General features: G+C 48.4%; 1 protein-coding gene across 1 annotated transcript in view; it reads right to left on the bottom strand.

Annotated features, from left to right (window-relative positions):
* LOC142565810 (uncharacterized) overlaps window positions 1-15,218 on the bottom strand; it is a 67,573-nt gene extending 52,355 nt beyond the window's left edge. The window contains exons 1-4 of the mRNA XM_075676347.1: window positions 15,092-15,218; window positions 8,009-8,466; window positions 7,043-7,091; window positions 6,873-6,977 (exon numbers count right to left, since the gene is read on the bottom strand). Coding sequence (XP_075532462.1) covers window positions 6,873-6,977; window positions 7,043-7,091; window positions 8,009-8,466; window positions 15,092-15,094 — 615 coding nt within the window. The 5' untranslated portion in view covers window positions 15,095-15,218. The remainder of the gene's footprint in view (window positions 1-6,872; window positions 6,978-7,042; window positions 7,092-8,008; window positions 8,467-15,091) is intronic.
* Window positions 15,219-15,444: the final 226 nt, after the last annotated feature.

Below are 15,444 nucleotides of genomic sequence, written 5' to 3'. Positions count from 1 at the left end.
TGAAGCATTATTATGTCGAGTAGGGATGTCGGGTACAACAGGGCTAAACGCAAACCGGAACGAAAACTCAGTGCCCTTCCACTCAGTGTGAAGAATAATGACCAGCGAAGCTGTGTATGTGGGCCCCTTAATGGCGAACTGCACCTCCGCCGCGAGTCTGCCCGGCATTCTCCGGGATCGGCCCATGTATGGGGAGTTTTTTGCTTACCATGCCAATGACACGAAAATTTCCATGGACGGTAGAGGTATACAGCTTCGCTGTAGTATATGCAAATCGAACTATATGTGCAAGACCCTATCTAGCATTTTTAGGGCTTTTAGACGCTGCTGGAGTAACAACAACAACAAATGTCAGTCTGACTGCGGAGTTATGCAGTTAGTCTTTAGTATAGAAAAAGATTGTATTACAAACAGGCTGTAATAAAATGCCAGGAACCGGATTGACAAAACTCCTTATTCGCAAAATCTTGTATTCAATATGAAATAAACACAATTGTTTACGCTTTGCATCACACCAAATATAAATGTCCTCCCCCTAATTAAGCTCTCCTTAGGTTCAGTGCCACTTGTGGTTTAGCTCGGGGCCAACTCTTATTTCCTTATTCGAATACACGTTAAATAAAGAAAAATGCTGTCGTTAAACAACTGCAGGAGCGATTTGAAAAAAAAAATGTTTACTTTAAGAAAGAAAGAAATTTTTGATTGCCTGTTGAAGCAGAATTTTGGTTTGGGACCTCAAATAAAAAAAAGAAATTTGCCCAAACTGGGTGTATGAAATATTTGAAGCGCAATCACAACATTCATAACTGTACACCAAAAAGCAAACGCTGCACTTATGTAAACCGTATTATATCGTGTAAAGCGGGCGCACATAACGCATTAGTTTGCAGCTTACGTTCAATTGTTGCAATGTTAAGTTTTGTCATATTCACAGTTTATTCGTATAATATATAGCTGCGTTTAGCACGTAAATACTGTCTGTTTGATATCTAGTGTTTTTTTCAAAAACTGCCGAAAATTCCTAAATTTAAACAGAGATAAATATTTGATTATTTAGAAACCAGATTATATCGGGAACGGCGAACGTCGGAAAACAGGTTACGTATGTTAATTTTGTCGCTGTTTAGTTAAATACAATAATTAATATATTTAATTAGCGCAGTTACGTGACTGCTGACAATGTAAAGTTTATAGCTCGAGGTCATCTCAGGCGTCTTCTGACGTCACCCGGTCTGCGACACGCGAACCGAATCAACGTTCTCATTTCGACGTGGGGAAATAGTATGGAAATGATAATCATCATAAACACGCGGAAATCCTCCAATAGCTAGTTGGCGTTGGTACGGTGGAAGTACTATAAGTGCGATTGTGGCCTACGGCGCCAATATCCCAGCGAATAACGGCAAATTGAGATGGAGTGACTGCGCGATGGTTGTGCGTTACCTTGGTGTACGACTTGATCAATTTTGTAACAGTAGCTCACATTGACCAGATTGCGGCACCAAACTTCGGCATCTAGCTAAGACATGAGGCGGGAGAGAATCGTCCATTTTTTGCAAGAGCAACAGTCTGAAATAATTTTTTTTTCTCTGCCATATTGACTCATGCGCTTCAAGTCCTCCATTGCGGGAGAAAAAAATATTCACCTATATTCCACAGGACCTTCGCCTGGTTTGTCTGGCTCCGTGGGTGGTAGCCAATGCGAAGGATAAATCGGCACGTAATTAAATTTTCTTTTCTTTTTATTGCGTCAGCTATTCTGTAAGGCAGCAGCAGCATGCTATTAAGCAAAATTACATCCTTTGGGTCCTATCGTGTCGCACAACGATAATCGTCATCCGTCTTGTCCGCATTTCCTTTCTTTAACGCTGCGAGCCCGGTACTTCCAAGTCACGAACGGCTTGCACGTTATCAGCATGACAAAGCATTCTCGACAGGCAAATAGCGAGCGCAGCGTTTTCAAGAAAGGAAACGAAAGCAAGACAGGTGACGATTGTTGTGCGGCAAATATACACCCCAAAGGGTGTAAATTTGTTTAAGAGTGCACCCAGTCAGCAGCCATGTTCAGTAAAGTCCGGGAGGGTCCGCAAAAAAAAAAAGCTTTGCTTAAAAATCGCATTTTTGTGTTGAGCCCTCTAGTGTCAGGAATTTTTGGCAGTCTTCGAAAAAATACTCGGTATGTACCAACACATACAGTTTGCAAAACTGTGATATTGTTTTCTATTGTTGAGTGAGAGCTCTTAATTTTGATGCTTCTTTAAGATATTCCTTATTTTCTAGAATTTTTGTAAAAGAAAGATGGCCTAGTCGAAATTTTGCTGCCAACATAAGGAGATTCTAACTTTTTTGTCTAAAGTGCAACAAATCTAATCCAAACGCTTTCTTTGTTCTTACATATTTAGACAGTAGTTCCGAAAGGCAAAAGCTTCCTCTTAAAAAAGTACGTAATTTACTCTGGTTCTTGTTGCATTTTTCTTAGCCCTGCTGTTTATACAAATTTCTGCCCTTTCACCGAAATACGCGATACCACTCCTCAGTGCTTCCGGGCGCTGCGTTCCTCCACGCCTCCCTCTTGCAGGATCTGTCTCCACACTCTAGGAAAAGTTTACACCCTTTGAGTCGTATCTTGCCACAGAACGATAAACATCATCTGTCTTGTCCGCATTTCCTTTCTTTAACGCTGCGAGCCCGGTACTTCCCAGTAACGAACGGCATGCGCGTTATCAGCATGACATAGCATTGCCGACAGGAAAGTAGCGGGCGCGGCGTTTTTCAAGAAAGGAAACGCAAGCAAGGCAGATGACGACTATTGTTGTGTGGCAGATATACACCCCAAAGGGTGTAAACTTATTTTAGGGTGCAGCGCGCAGGGGATACGTATCACAAGCGGAGGCCTCACAGGGAAACCCGGGAGGATGATCCAAAATAGTGGCGCCACATGGCGAGAAGGACATTAACCAACGCACTGCTCTCGTCACCGACTCTCTGCAGTGCTGCGACAGCTTTGCATGACGTTAGCCAAACATAACCTGAAGGCCGTTATCCGCCTCGAATAAGTGGTGTAGACTGATCGCCCTCCGCACAACGCTGATTGAAATGAAGCGTCACGTAAGGATTAGCGCACGATGACAGCGTACTGCTCTGGAACATGCAGTCGGCTGTTGTTACTGGTTGGCTGACACGAGCACCAGCATTCGCTACACGGAGTTGGTGAGAGTTTAATGTCGCTCACGGGCCCACGCATGAAATCTAGTTGGCTTTCATTCCTCCGAGACGAGCAAATTACTGAACGCAGATTGAATCCGGCTTCTCTCTTTGCACAATGTATGCCGTAAACAAATGCTGCGAAAGAGAGAGAGAGAACATAACACATACTTGAATGTAACAGCTGTTGCATGAGTGAGTGAGTGAGTGAGTTATTAACAATGCTGTGTGCGCATAAAGGCTACATGGCGATCTCTGGCTTTCCTATTGTTTCTGTGATCCGCTACCTCAACTCCTCACTTTAACGCTGACTTCGTGTTTCTTTGTCTTTTTAAATGCGAAACATTTCTTGGCAAATATTTGCCACTTTGATAGTATCTATCTATCTATCTATCTATCTATCTATCTATCTATCTATCTATCTATCTATCTATCTATCTATCTATCTATCTATCTATCTATCTATCTATCTATCTATCTATCTATCTGGATACTTTTTGGTGCTCTCATGGTCGCTTCGTTAACTTGGTATGTACCAAAATTGGCATAGTATGACAAGAGTGTATGACAAACATAAACGATCGGTCATGACATGAAAATCATGACATGTAGGTCATGTAGGTCATGAAACAGCTGCCTACGTCTTGGTGCTGTCACGGTCGTTTCGTTAACTTGGTATGCACCAAAATTGGCATAGTATGACGAGAGTGTATGATAAACATAAATGATCGGTCATGACATCAAAATCATGACATGTGTGTCATGTAGGTCATGAAACAGTTGCCTACGTCTTGGTGCTCTCATTGTCGTTTCGTTAACTTGGTATGTGCCAAAATTGTCATAGTATGACAAGAGTGTATGACGAATATAAATGATAGGTCATTACGTGAATGTCTTGACATGCGTGTCATATAGGTAATGAAACAGCCGCCTGCGTCTTGGTGCTCTCATGGTCGCTACGTTAACTTGGTATGCACAAAAATTTGCATAGTAGGACAAGAGTGTATGACGAACATAAATGATAGGTCATGACGTGAATATCATGACATATGTGTCAAGTAGGTCATGAAACAGCCGCCTACGTCTTGGTGCTCTCATGGTCGTTTCGTTAACTTGGTAGGCTCCCCGCCCACTGCTTCGCATAACATCGATCCCCACAGGGCGTTGGATCTGCCGGCTTTTTTTTAAATCTTCTTCTCTCGCCATGTAGACTGGCGGTGGAGCGAAGGATTTGTTACACAGTCGAATCCCGATAATTTCACCTCGGGTAATTCGACTTTTCGTTTAATGCGAACACACGCAAAGTCCAGGCGAGAGAATGCATTGCTGTGGAAGGAAAACTCACTTAGAAAGCGAAAGCATGCCGCTTTTGTTAATTAACCCCCCCCCCCTTTTCCCCCGGCGCTGCCTCATGTGCTACAGGGCTTACTAAAAGCTGGACGCGATAAATTCAACAGAGGGCGCTACCGGCTCCTTAGGCGTGAAGCTGTTTTATTTTTATCTTTTAATGGCCGGCGCTCCTTCCGCTCGTGAAGCAATCCATTCCCACTTCTGTCGGGCAGTCTGCTCGTCGGTTCAGCATGGCGCCGCGTGGCAGTTACACAGCGCTGTGCATCGAGGTCAAGAAAGCAATTCATCAGGATCTCTTTCTTTATCTTGAAGAACATTTGAATTCATTAATTAAGCTGCCGTTTGTCAATTCGACCTTTCGTATAATTCGACCGACTCTAGCGGTCTCGTTAGGGTTCAATGAACGGGAATCGAGTGTATTGGATTAAACCCATTTCACTTTTACGGGAGGCTGCTCCCTGCCCAGTGAGGACACTTCGTCTGTGGGACATGCAAATCATGTCCTATTATCAATGCACCGTTTTGGAGGCAAATAGGACATCTACCAAATATGCAACTTGCTTTGCATCTAGTCGTCACGGTGTCCCTCTTGCGCATACAAAGGATGTGCGCATTGCACGGAAGTGCGGCCAGAGACGATCGCGACATTTTGTTTCGTCAAAAGGAGATATGTGTCACCAATTTTGCCCAAGTTATTTCTTTTATAGATGGCGAATTTCGCCGCCACGTTGACGGTTGCCTAGAATTTCACACTGAGCATCGCCAAATCCGGCGTGCTCTTGTGCTACATAGCATTTGGATCTAAGATCAGTGCCTGTTTGGATGGTTCGTTATTTTCTGACTACAAACAACGCCAAAACGAGTAGACATGAGCGCAGTTTTAAAAATGATTCGTTGCTTTTACCTTATGCATTTAACTTGCCTATATTAGCATTGCATTATATGGACAATAGCTGCGGGTAGCGAAGTGACTCAGCAATTCGTCATGTCCCCGTTACAGGATCTTAATTCTTCCTTCCATTAGGTGTCGCCTTCATGCGTGCGGAGGGAACGTCAGCAAGCAAAATTTTTGTGCTGCTATTCGGTTCATTGCCAGCAAAATAAGAACACACACACAAGCACACAACACAAAACGAGGCTTTGCTATGTATACGGAGATTTAATATGAACGTCTTGTTCCCTGTTTTCGTATTTCTTACCATGCTGTATCTGCCTGAAATATTTGCAGGTACTGTGGTCGCGCTAGAGTTTGCGAGAATAAAATTGCAGATGCTCGGAGCGCTATAGTTGAGTAGGCACAGCGCTCATTGGCCAACACCAACGCGCAGCATCAACTTGTCGTCGAAGAAGATTAGCTTACTATGTAAAATGAATTGGTTTGTCCTTTCATTTTCGATTAAAACATTGGCATATGCAGTTACGAGCCTTGCCTTTAGCACCTACCACTGAAACAAAGCTATGCTCGTGTTAGCATCCCTACAATTAATAGCGTCTCTGTACCATACCGGCGCAGAACGTGTTAGAGAATACCTTTGAGGTCTTAGACAACAGAGGACCTTAAATGACTTCGAGGCGCCTCCTAAATGCGAAGGCTTGCAAATATATTGCACCAGCTGCCTCAGCGTCGCGAAGCTCACAAAGGCAGTACAGATAGCATCGCTTCGAAGGATGTTGAACGCGAAACGCAACATGACTTAAGGCATTACTGTACGCCTTCCGAGGTATTTATCCCACGCGAAGAACACGAATTCCAATCTGGTAGCTCAGCGTTAATGTCGGTGCTTTGGAGCCGCGAGCCTCGTTCGGTGATTTGAAGCGTGGCGCTATGGAGCTGACACGGAACAAAAGCAACAAGACACAATACGGCGGCCAAAGCGTTGTTGTGTCGTACTGCGTCTTCCTTTCGATCCGTGTCAGCTCCATAGCGCCGCCCTTCAAATCATGAATCAGTACGGACTCGCCCAGTTTACGGTTCTTCTCGTTCGCTGCTCGTGAGATGACTTATGACGGAATGGACGAGGTTGCACTTGGACCAGAGAGCAGCGTATTTTCTTTCTTATTTTTTTATTATTCCACGAATCGGGTGTAAAGCGGTGGGAAGGGGCGAAGGAACCGTTCCTGAACAGGTCGCTGCTATACGAGGGCCACAGAGAGCCGGCTCCCGACCCCGTGTTGCGAGCCGGGGCTTCGAGAAGTGCCAAGCCAAGTGAGCGTCGTCCCTCGATCTTCTCCTCTCATATCATTAAAAAATACAAGCAGTGCCTCATTTTATTGTTCCACCCCGGCAGGCCACGTGCGTCCAGTGTGACGGCTCTTCACGCGCCTTCTTCTTCCTCGACGCCCTTGGTGAGGATCGACGCGAACTTCTTGAGGTCCACGTTGCCGGAGCTGTCGACGGGAGCCTCGGCAAATGCGTCGTTGGCCTGCGAGTCGGAAGGTGGTGAGTGAAGAGTGAGGCCCGGCTGCAGCGCACGCCAGAGCCACTTACCTCCTGCTCGTTGAGCTTCTCTCCGAAGGTGGTCAGCATCTGCCGGAGCCTGCAAGGTTGGAATGACACTAAGGCTTTATATCGCAAATATCTAGGCGAAGGAGTTAGCGTCTGTCCCGAGAGACCTCTTTTCGAATGGCACGATATAGGTCTGGCCTACACCTTGAGGCTATACGTACAAGCTGATGTATAGCTGCCCTGGAGTGAATGATCCCGTAGTGTAGTACAGAAGTAGTACCACGTGTACTGGAGTCATCAGTTATTTGACTTAAGCTACTCAGCTTAAGAGATGGATATAACAGACAATGCACAACCGCAAGGCGTTAGTAATGAAGTCGTCCGTTGGAGAGAATTGCACGAGCATATGATAGCATAATTGATAATGCCGTGCCAACTGAGTGTACGGGAAGCTAACATGTATTGCGGGCCCTTAGAGGGTTCTGAGGCTATTATTATTATTATTATTATTATTATTATTATTATTACTATTATTAATTTTTAGGCAACAGCTACAAAAGCAATGAAACTGCAGTCCACTAAGCCAATCTGACCATTCATATTTCATGAGCGCATACGAGCGCTTGCGCGAATATCCCTGCACGAGGCGTACGCATGCCAGTATAACATAAACAACAAAGCCGGCCGAAGGCGGTTCGCGCGCTCTGTCTGGTGGGAAATGTACTTCACGTGCTTGAAGGTATAGTGAGTCATATTACTTGCCAGAATCGATAGAGTTTTCCTGAACGCACTATGTACGAGAGAGAGAAAGGCAGCCTTCAACGAAGCACCGTTACCAAGTGATCTACGTACGTGGCTTTGTTTATCAATACCATTGTGGTGGAGCCATTTCCGACAAAAGAGCCTTTTTGATCTAATACTTTCAGGCAATTTCAAGTTATTTTGGGCCGCAGCGCAATTGCAGTCGGTTAATATCGGGCCTACACGCCAACTGTGGACGCGGCTCACCTGTCCTCGCTGCACATTCCGTTGCCCTGGTCGAAGAGGTTGAAGGCGTTGACGATGACCTCCTCGTCGTCGACGCCCGTGATGCGGTCACCGAAGATCGTGAGGAACATGGTGAAGTTGATGGGTCCTGGCGCCTCGGAGATCATGGACTCGAGCTCGGTGTCGTTGGTGAGCCGGCCAAGCGAGTCGAAGGTGGCGCGGATGTCGTTCTTGCTGATGAATCCGTCCTTGTCCTGGTCGATGAACTGGAAGGCTTCCTTGAACTCCTGCACCTGGTGCTGCGTGAACATGGCGAACACGTTCGAGGTGCTACGCTGGGCCCGCTTCTTGGTCGAACTCTTGGCGGGCGCGGCGGCCGGCGCGGCGGCCGGCGCTGCGGCCGCTGGAGCCGCCGCGGGGGCCTTGTCCGGCTCGGACTCCTTCTTGCTCTTCTTCTTCTTCTCCTTCACAGAGTCTCCCTGCGTCAGGCGCGTGGGCTCGTCAGACACACACGCGAGCACAAGCAGCGGCGCATGCTGACGCGTGCACGCGACCGGATTTGTGCCGTCCTTGAGGCCGTGGGCCGAATGCGTTATAGCTCTTCTTTGCCGCTGGCCGACCGATTTCGCTAATAACTTTTCCGCTACCCCGCTTGGCTGGCATCGGATCTAACGAACAGTTTTAGCGCAAGAACTTTTTTTTTGTACGGGCCCAGGGACCGCATTCACAAAGCTGTTCGTTCTGAGTACTGTTTGCCATTAGCCATCTGCCTTCGCCAACATGTCCAGCATCATGGTTGGCTGGCATGTCCTCTTACGAACAGATTGAGCGTAACAACATTTTCTGAATACAGGCTAAAATGTTCATGCCCGAAATGCGCGAGTACGTTTGACGATCGAAGAAATAGTCTCTGAGAGCGCAATCGAAGGTGCAGCAACCGCGTGGGCTGAAGAGGTACCAAAAAGGAAAAATACAAAAGAAAGAACGAACAAAAAAAACATATGGCGTATTCTCCGCCTGCGACCGAAAAATCAACCTGGATCTAGACAGCAGCTGTGAATAACAGTGCACCTTTGCCAGCTAACTGGAAGGAGCGGCCAGCACGCGATCAGTTTGTTTTGCGCATGATTTCAACGATCCGGAGAGAACAATTGGAAAGCAGTGAGCGAGAAGCTCAGAATACGAGTGGTAATATAGGCTCAAATGCCCGAAGCAACATCCTTCAGGTGTCCGTCAGGACAATGCTTAGGTAAGGTTTATCCTCGAATGTATCCTTCAGACGACTATGGCCAGCTGGCGCCACTTGGCAAGTTGCTTCTTGTTAGAAACGCTTTGTTTAGAAGTGGCCTAAACAGTATGGTCACGAACATAACTATTTAAGGCCTTTACGCCCTTTTACAGTGCAGGCATTAATCCTATGATTTTGGTGACGTCGCTGCTGCGCTGTAGTCAAATGGAACATACCATAAGTAAAATGCGGAGGAAGCTTTGGAAAGTAAATATTTAGCTTCTCAGCTGGGGGCAACCCGTGAGGACCGGCATGCAATTTAACATTACCGAAAATATACGTTGCATGTAAGGTACAGATACGATGCTCTTATAGTGAGTCAGTTATATTGTTAGGCGCGCTAGGACCACCTCACGAGAGTAAATAGGGTGCGGTCCCGTATGTGTCACTGTCGCCGGGCAATGTACAGGCAGGGCCAAAAGTTTACGAAATGCGGGTTCCGCGAAAAAGGGAAGGGAATGTCAGCCCAGTTTCAGCTTGCAGCCAATGAAACAGTACACCACTATGTTGGTCGCGTAAACCAGTGCATATGGCACGCTTGAAATCCAAGCTGCGCGCCCAGGCTTAGGAAATATTCGGCTTTTTCTCAGATCTCGCCAACTTTTGACCCTGTCTCTGCATCGAGCTATACTTCACAGCTGTCACGCGAGCAGCCTCACAAGGACCTGCCTTATTAGCTCTGCATGCACGCTTGTAACCGAAGCTTGTTTATTTGCTTCAGTACGGCTCTCCCGTATGTAGCTGCAGTGACCGCAACGTTGCAACATGCCCGCGAAATAACATCGCCGGCCAGACCTGAAACCTACTCCCACGTGTATTGACTTTGTCGCTTTCGTTTTTACATCTTTGCAGTGAGAGCACTTCGGGCGAACACCGTGCCCTTATCCCGACGCCGTGCAGCGGCCTCGTGTAACACGAGCATGGAGAAGACCCTCAAAAATGCGCAACGTTGGCGGCGCAGCAAACGGAAACCGCGGCAGCCAGCTGTCGGCGGCGCCGCGTCCGTCCGGGTAGGAGCCGGCCAGGCGGCAATGCAGCCGCATGGGGAGGGGCCTCCATCAGAATCCCGGGATCCCACTAAAAATAGCGGCCGGCGAGGGGAGCAGCACCGTTTCCGCGGCCATATAAGACTGAGCCCGCCGTCGGCGGTCGCACTACTATTCTCGTTCCGTTCCGCGCAACTGCAGAGGAGCTGAGGCCGCTGACGAAGAGTTGCCGCGTGGCGAAAATAGTCGCCTGCCGCCGCCGGCATGCTGCGCGCGCTCTGCACACCCTCTCCCAGCATTGTCTGGCTGCTTGGCAGAGAAGACAACTGCGCTGGCCATCCGAGCAGCAAAATATGAAGGTTACGTCATTCAAAAGTGTTACGCCTGCCCGCAGCCTCAGAAACTCCCGGACGCGAAGCTTTGGCTGTAGCCTCGTCTGCGAGTTCAATGCCCTGACGTTACCTGCTACTAGCCTTCTTTGTCTCTTTTTATTATATTTTTTCCACGTTCGTTAATTTTTCTTTGCAGCACTGGGCCTTCTTGCCTCCAAAGCGATGTGCGCGCGCTGCTCCTGTACCGCCACCTTCGTCGCCCATTGCATTTCTGAGAGATTCAAACGTGTGCAGCCGAATACGTCCAGCGAAAATATGCCGGCGAAGCATCGATTCGGTACACAGATAGGGCATGCTATATTTCGGGATAGCGGCTTTTCCCGTGGTATTCCTCTCTCCCTATTCCTTACTGCCATTCTACGTCTCTCCCTACACTGCGTGGTGCTGTCACGGCGAAATGAAAAATGCGCTGTATTTAACTACCCCGAAGCTACAACACGGTACCAGTGAGAGACCCCGCAGTGCATGCAGTGCTCTGGATTAATTTTAACCAAACAAATCGACGTAGTATGCGGGCGCTCTTACACTCCGCCCACGCAAGCGAGAGGCACCACTCTCGCCATTTTTTGCTCAGCAGAACGCCGTATATATATACTAACCACTGTAGCGGGTAGGCTGTCAAGTTGTTCCTGCAACAAGCACACAGCTTAAATGTAGTGCGAACTTAGAAATTTTGTCAGAACTCAAATGCTGCTGACATGCCGGGGGCCTTACTGAGAACGAATGCCGAGAAACGCTGTGTGTGGCCGCTTACAGTATAAATCCAGGGAAAACAGGGGGAAGGCGGGAGATGGAAATTCAAGACGATGAGCAAAACGAGAACAAGGTGAAAGCAGGAGCCAGCGTTTCGACAGGCGGACTTGGCTTCTTCCTAGCAAAACGAGAACAAGGTGAACGCAGGAGCCAACAGTTCGACAAGTGGACTTGGCTTCTTCCTAGTTCTCGTTTTGCTAGGAAGAAGCCAAGTCCGCTTGTCGAAACGTTGGCTCCTGCTTTAACCTTGTTCTCGTTTTGCCTCATCGCTTACCGTATAGACACATTCCTCCATGAGCCGAGCAGTTCCACCCCGAGCCCATACCATTAACCTACATGCACATACTACAGCACTATCGCCTTTCGCGAGGAACACTACCGCCCCCTCATAATGCTCTGACGCGAGAGGAAACCGTAATATGGCGAAAACTCCAAATAAACACATGTCCACATTTGAGTCTCTACCACGCAATGCACCTTGCGCTGTTATTGCTATGAATGCCCAAGCTGCGATCAATGCGCGACGCTTACCACATGGTATGGGCTTGCGCAAGCACACGACAGCAATAACGCACACCCCATACGGCAATGTGAGGCAGCGTTGTCCAGCTCCGTCTCGACGGACCAGCTCAACCTAGTCAACCGAGCGAGAAGGGCAGCTAAAGCCGCTGGACTCCTGGACTGAGGGGACCACCCATTGCACAGTGGAAGAGCCTACGCTCGTGTGCTCTCTTCTATAAAATGTACTTTCTCTGTCTCTCTCTCTATGGTTCTGCGGCACGATTGAGAACGTTTGGGAAGCATGCACCCTCTTATTGAAAGAAGCTACAAGGTATTTCATTGCTGACACGGACCCCCATCACTAATCAGGGGCAGGATTCACTTTTTGCATAGGAATTCTGTTTCTACTTCGCCATAACGAAGTCAGCTTTCACGCATGGCCGAAGCTTGTTCTCACGAACCGCTTATGCGCATGGGAGCGGCTTTATGAATACAGGCGCATGCAAGTGATTTGAAAACGAAAGCATGAAAATTTTGGCTGGTATGAGATTACAAAGCTTTAGGACGTGAAGCCGACGGGGTCAACAGTAACGAACCAAGATGCTGTCTAACTACGTAGCGTGCACAGTGAGACCTCACGCGGAATCCTTGTACAGATGCTGAAGGCTTTTCAGAGGTGGCAAAAACACGCGTTTGATTCAAGGAGGTTACTGTTACCTCTGAAACAATGCAGAGGTGGGAATGTTAGATATGGTTCAGGACGATAAAGAAAAACGCTAGTCTTTCGACAGTTCATAAATTACAGCCTTAGGAATCAATTTTACGAGCCAAATTAAGGCATTATAAGAACAAGTTGCGGTCAGCGTACGAAAAAGAAAGCCAGGGAGAGAATTGACTTTTACACCGCGTTCAGAAGGTTTGACAAGCCAGAAATGCCGTAATGGAAAGACGAAACGCATCTGTAGCATGAAAGGAAAGAAGGGACCAAACCAATACAGAAACAATATTCGCAGAAAAGAGAGCGCATCGGTTGCCACTATCTGTCACGCTCGCACTCGCGCCACGGACTAGTTCGAGGGGTTGCGCGCTACGCCGCGAACATGGCCTATACACGATGGCTCTTAGCTGGGCTTGTAGGTTTACGTACAGTATGCCCAAGCAGCGCAGACGACGGGACGTGTCAAAATTGGACAGAACAGTGCGCTGTGTTCTGCTGAGCGCATTGTCCTGTCATAATCCATTGTCCTGGCATTGTCCCCATAATAGCCCATACTATTTGCCACTGGCGTATAGCAGACTACTTCTAGAAATCCGTGACAGAGAGGTAGGCAGGCATACTAACAGTGTAGTCGTGTATTACGGGAACTACCCTGAAAGTTATCAAGGGTTGGTGCCGTGCGCAGAAGAAGCAACCCCCACCTGAATTGATCGCATCCCATGCATGTACGAGGTGCCTGATCAATGTTATCATTGACTGTTTTTGCGGCTCCTTTCTAGCGTTTGCAGTGAAGCGATAGGTACGCCAGTGTGTAGTAGACTTCAAAGTGTTGCTAGGTCTCGTACAGCTCATCCTACAAAAGCATGGCCTTTTCACAAGCGCGTTAAGTTCTAACCTCTCGGCGCTCTCAAGCATCTGGATCGTGCACAGGTATGCAGCCTCTGTAGCGAATGAATGCGTACCCTGTACCTTCTTTTCAGGAAAAATAAAAACTGCCTACCACGCAACAAGTTCCTACTTGTCTTCATGCGTCTGCCATGAAAATGTAAAGGCAAGAAGGGTCCAACATCAATCTTGTGGTTGAAATAAGGTCGAAACAAGGTCCTTTTGCCGATATATCTTCCTGGCACTAGCATCCAGTCCCAGGATGGTGCTTTCGGCAAAAGTTTCGAGTCTATATATTTTCTTCTGGAACTGTTCCAGCTTCACAAATTTCGAGGAAGAGCCACAACCGCGCTAACATTACGCTTGAGGTATTCTGACATCGGAACACAACTCATTTGTGCATACTTTTGTTCAGTACGAAGTCCTGCTATGCGCATACCTCACTCATAACTTTGTCTCTTCGGAAGTCAAGAAAACAACCCAACCACATTAAGAAAAAGCTATGGAGACTACACCATCAGACAAAGGTAAGCTGAAGAGCATTCCTGAAATAGTTGCCAGCGTCTTGGAATCTAGAAATAACAAAAAAAATGTCCTGAAAACAGACTGGCTCACGGCCTTTGCCTACAGCAAAACCACATGAATGCGAGGCATGTCTTCACTACACTGTTGTTCAGGTTACGATCGAGTGGCCCGCCGTTGGCACGATTCCAAGAGGGAAGCAAGCGCGCCAGCGTTATTGTCGAGTGCCAAAAATCGGCGTGTTGGCCAGCTTATAGACACATTTACGACTTCGGTAGCCACGTGCACGTAAAGGTTTACAAACAAGGACTGCTATACAGTGACTTCTGCATGTGGAAATGTGTTATGTTTCGTGTGAAACTATTAAAACGGCAGGCACTTCACATTGTCTCCAACACAGCTACCACAAGGAATAATGCACACTGCAGGACATGCCAAAGGAGCAACGCGTCGAGCTTCGAAACTCGTGGACAGACATGCAAAATTTTACGTTGCCTAGATAGACCTTTACAAACGCGAATGACAGTGATAGTGCACTTAACCTTTTGCAGGGTGCAATCGAATACACGTATAACGTGCACGTGCATATAGGATGAAACATTTGCGAACCGTGAAGGTGAAACATCTTTGGAAGGGGAGCTCTTAGGCCGCTGGCATGGTTACTACACGTTGCCGTGCGACAGGCCTAGCAGCGCGAATGTGGACGGGCGTCCCGAGAACCGTGCGCCCGTCCATCACAGTCCAATCAGCACGTGTCTTGGGCCTGGCGCATAAAATGCCTCTACAGAAGCGCTGCTCCCCATTGCACACAAGAGCACACCGCACCGCATTCGATCACTATACGGGGCCGACAAGCGACGTCTCCTGGGGCGGACAAGGTCACCTTGGTGCCAAACCAGAGCGGACGGCCGCGAGCGAGCCAGCCGAAGCCGTCGGTCGCGGCCTCGCTGCGGAGAGCCACACTTCGCGACCGGGCCGCCCCAGTCCAGCAGCACGGGCTCAAGGAAGGGAACCGGCCGGGGTTCATGGGGCGCGTGCGTTCTCCAGGCCGCTACTCACCATGGCTGCCGGTGCGTGTGTGAGTGCGAGCGCGGCTGTGCGAGCGAAGACGAGCGGCGGAAAGGCCCGACGTTCCTGGTCGACCGGGGCTCAAGTACTGGGCCGTGGCTCACGTGGTCGGCGCGCCATTGGCCCGCCTTCAAATCTACATATATGGCGGAATGCCAAGCCGCCGGGGCATTAACAAACAAGCCCGCAGCCCTCCTCCCCTCTGCTCCGAGGCCGAGGCTATATTGGGCCCGGCCCAAAGTTAGCTTGGCGCGGGGGAAATTACTCGCCTTCCACAATGGTCCCGCCGGCAGCAGGTTCCCCCCTTCGGGCGTGCTCGAACGCCCGCCCCAGCCGAGCTCTGT

The sequence above is a fragment of the Dermacentor variabilis genome, unplaced genomic scaffold (genome assembly GCF_050947875.1).
Source record: "Dermacentor variabilis isolate Ectoservices unplaced genomic scaffold, ASM5094787v1 scaffold_12, whole genome shotgun sequence".
In the NCBI taxonomy this organism is placed as follows: Eukaryota; Metazoa; Arthropoda; class Arachnida; order Ixodida; family Ixodidae; genus Dermacentor; species Dermacentor variabilis.
This window is presented reverse-complemented; position numbering and strand designations above follow the sequence as displayed.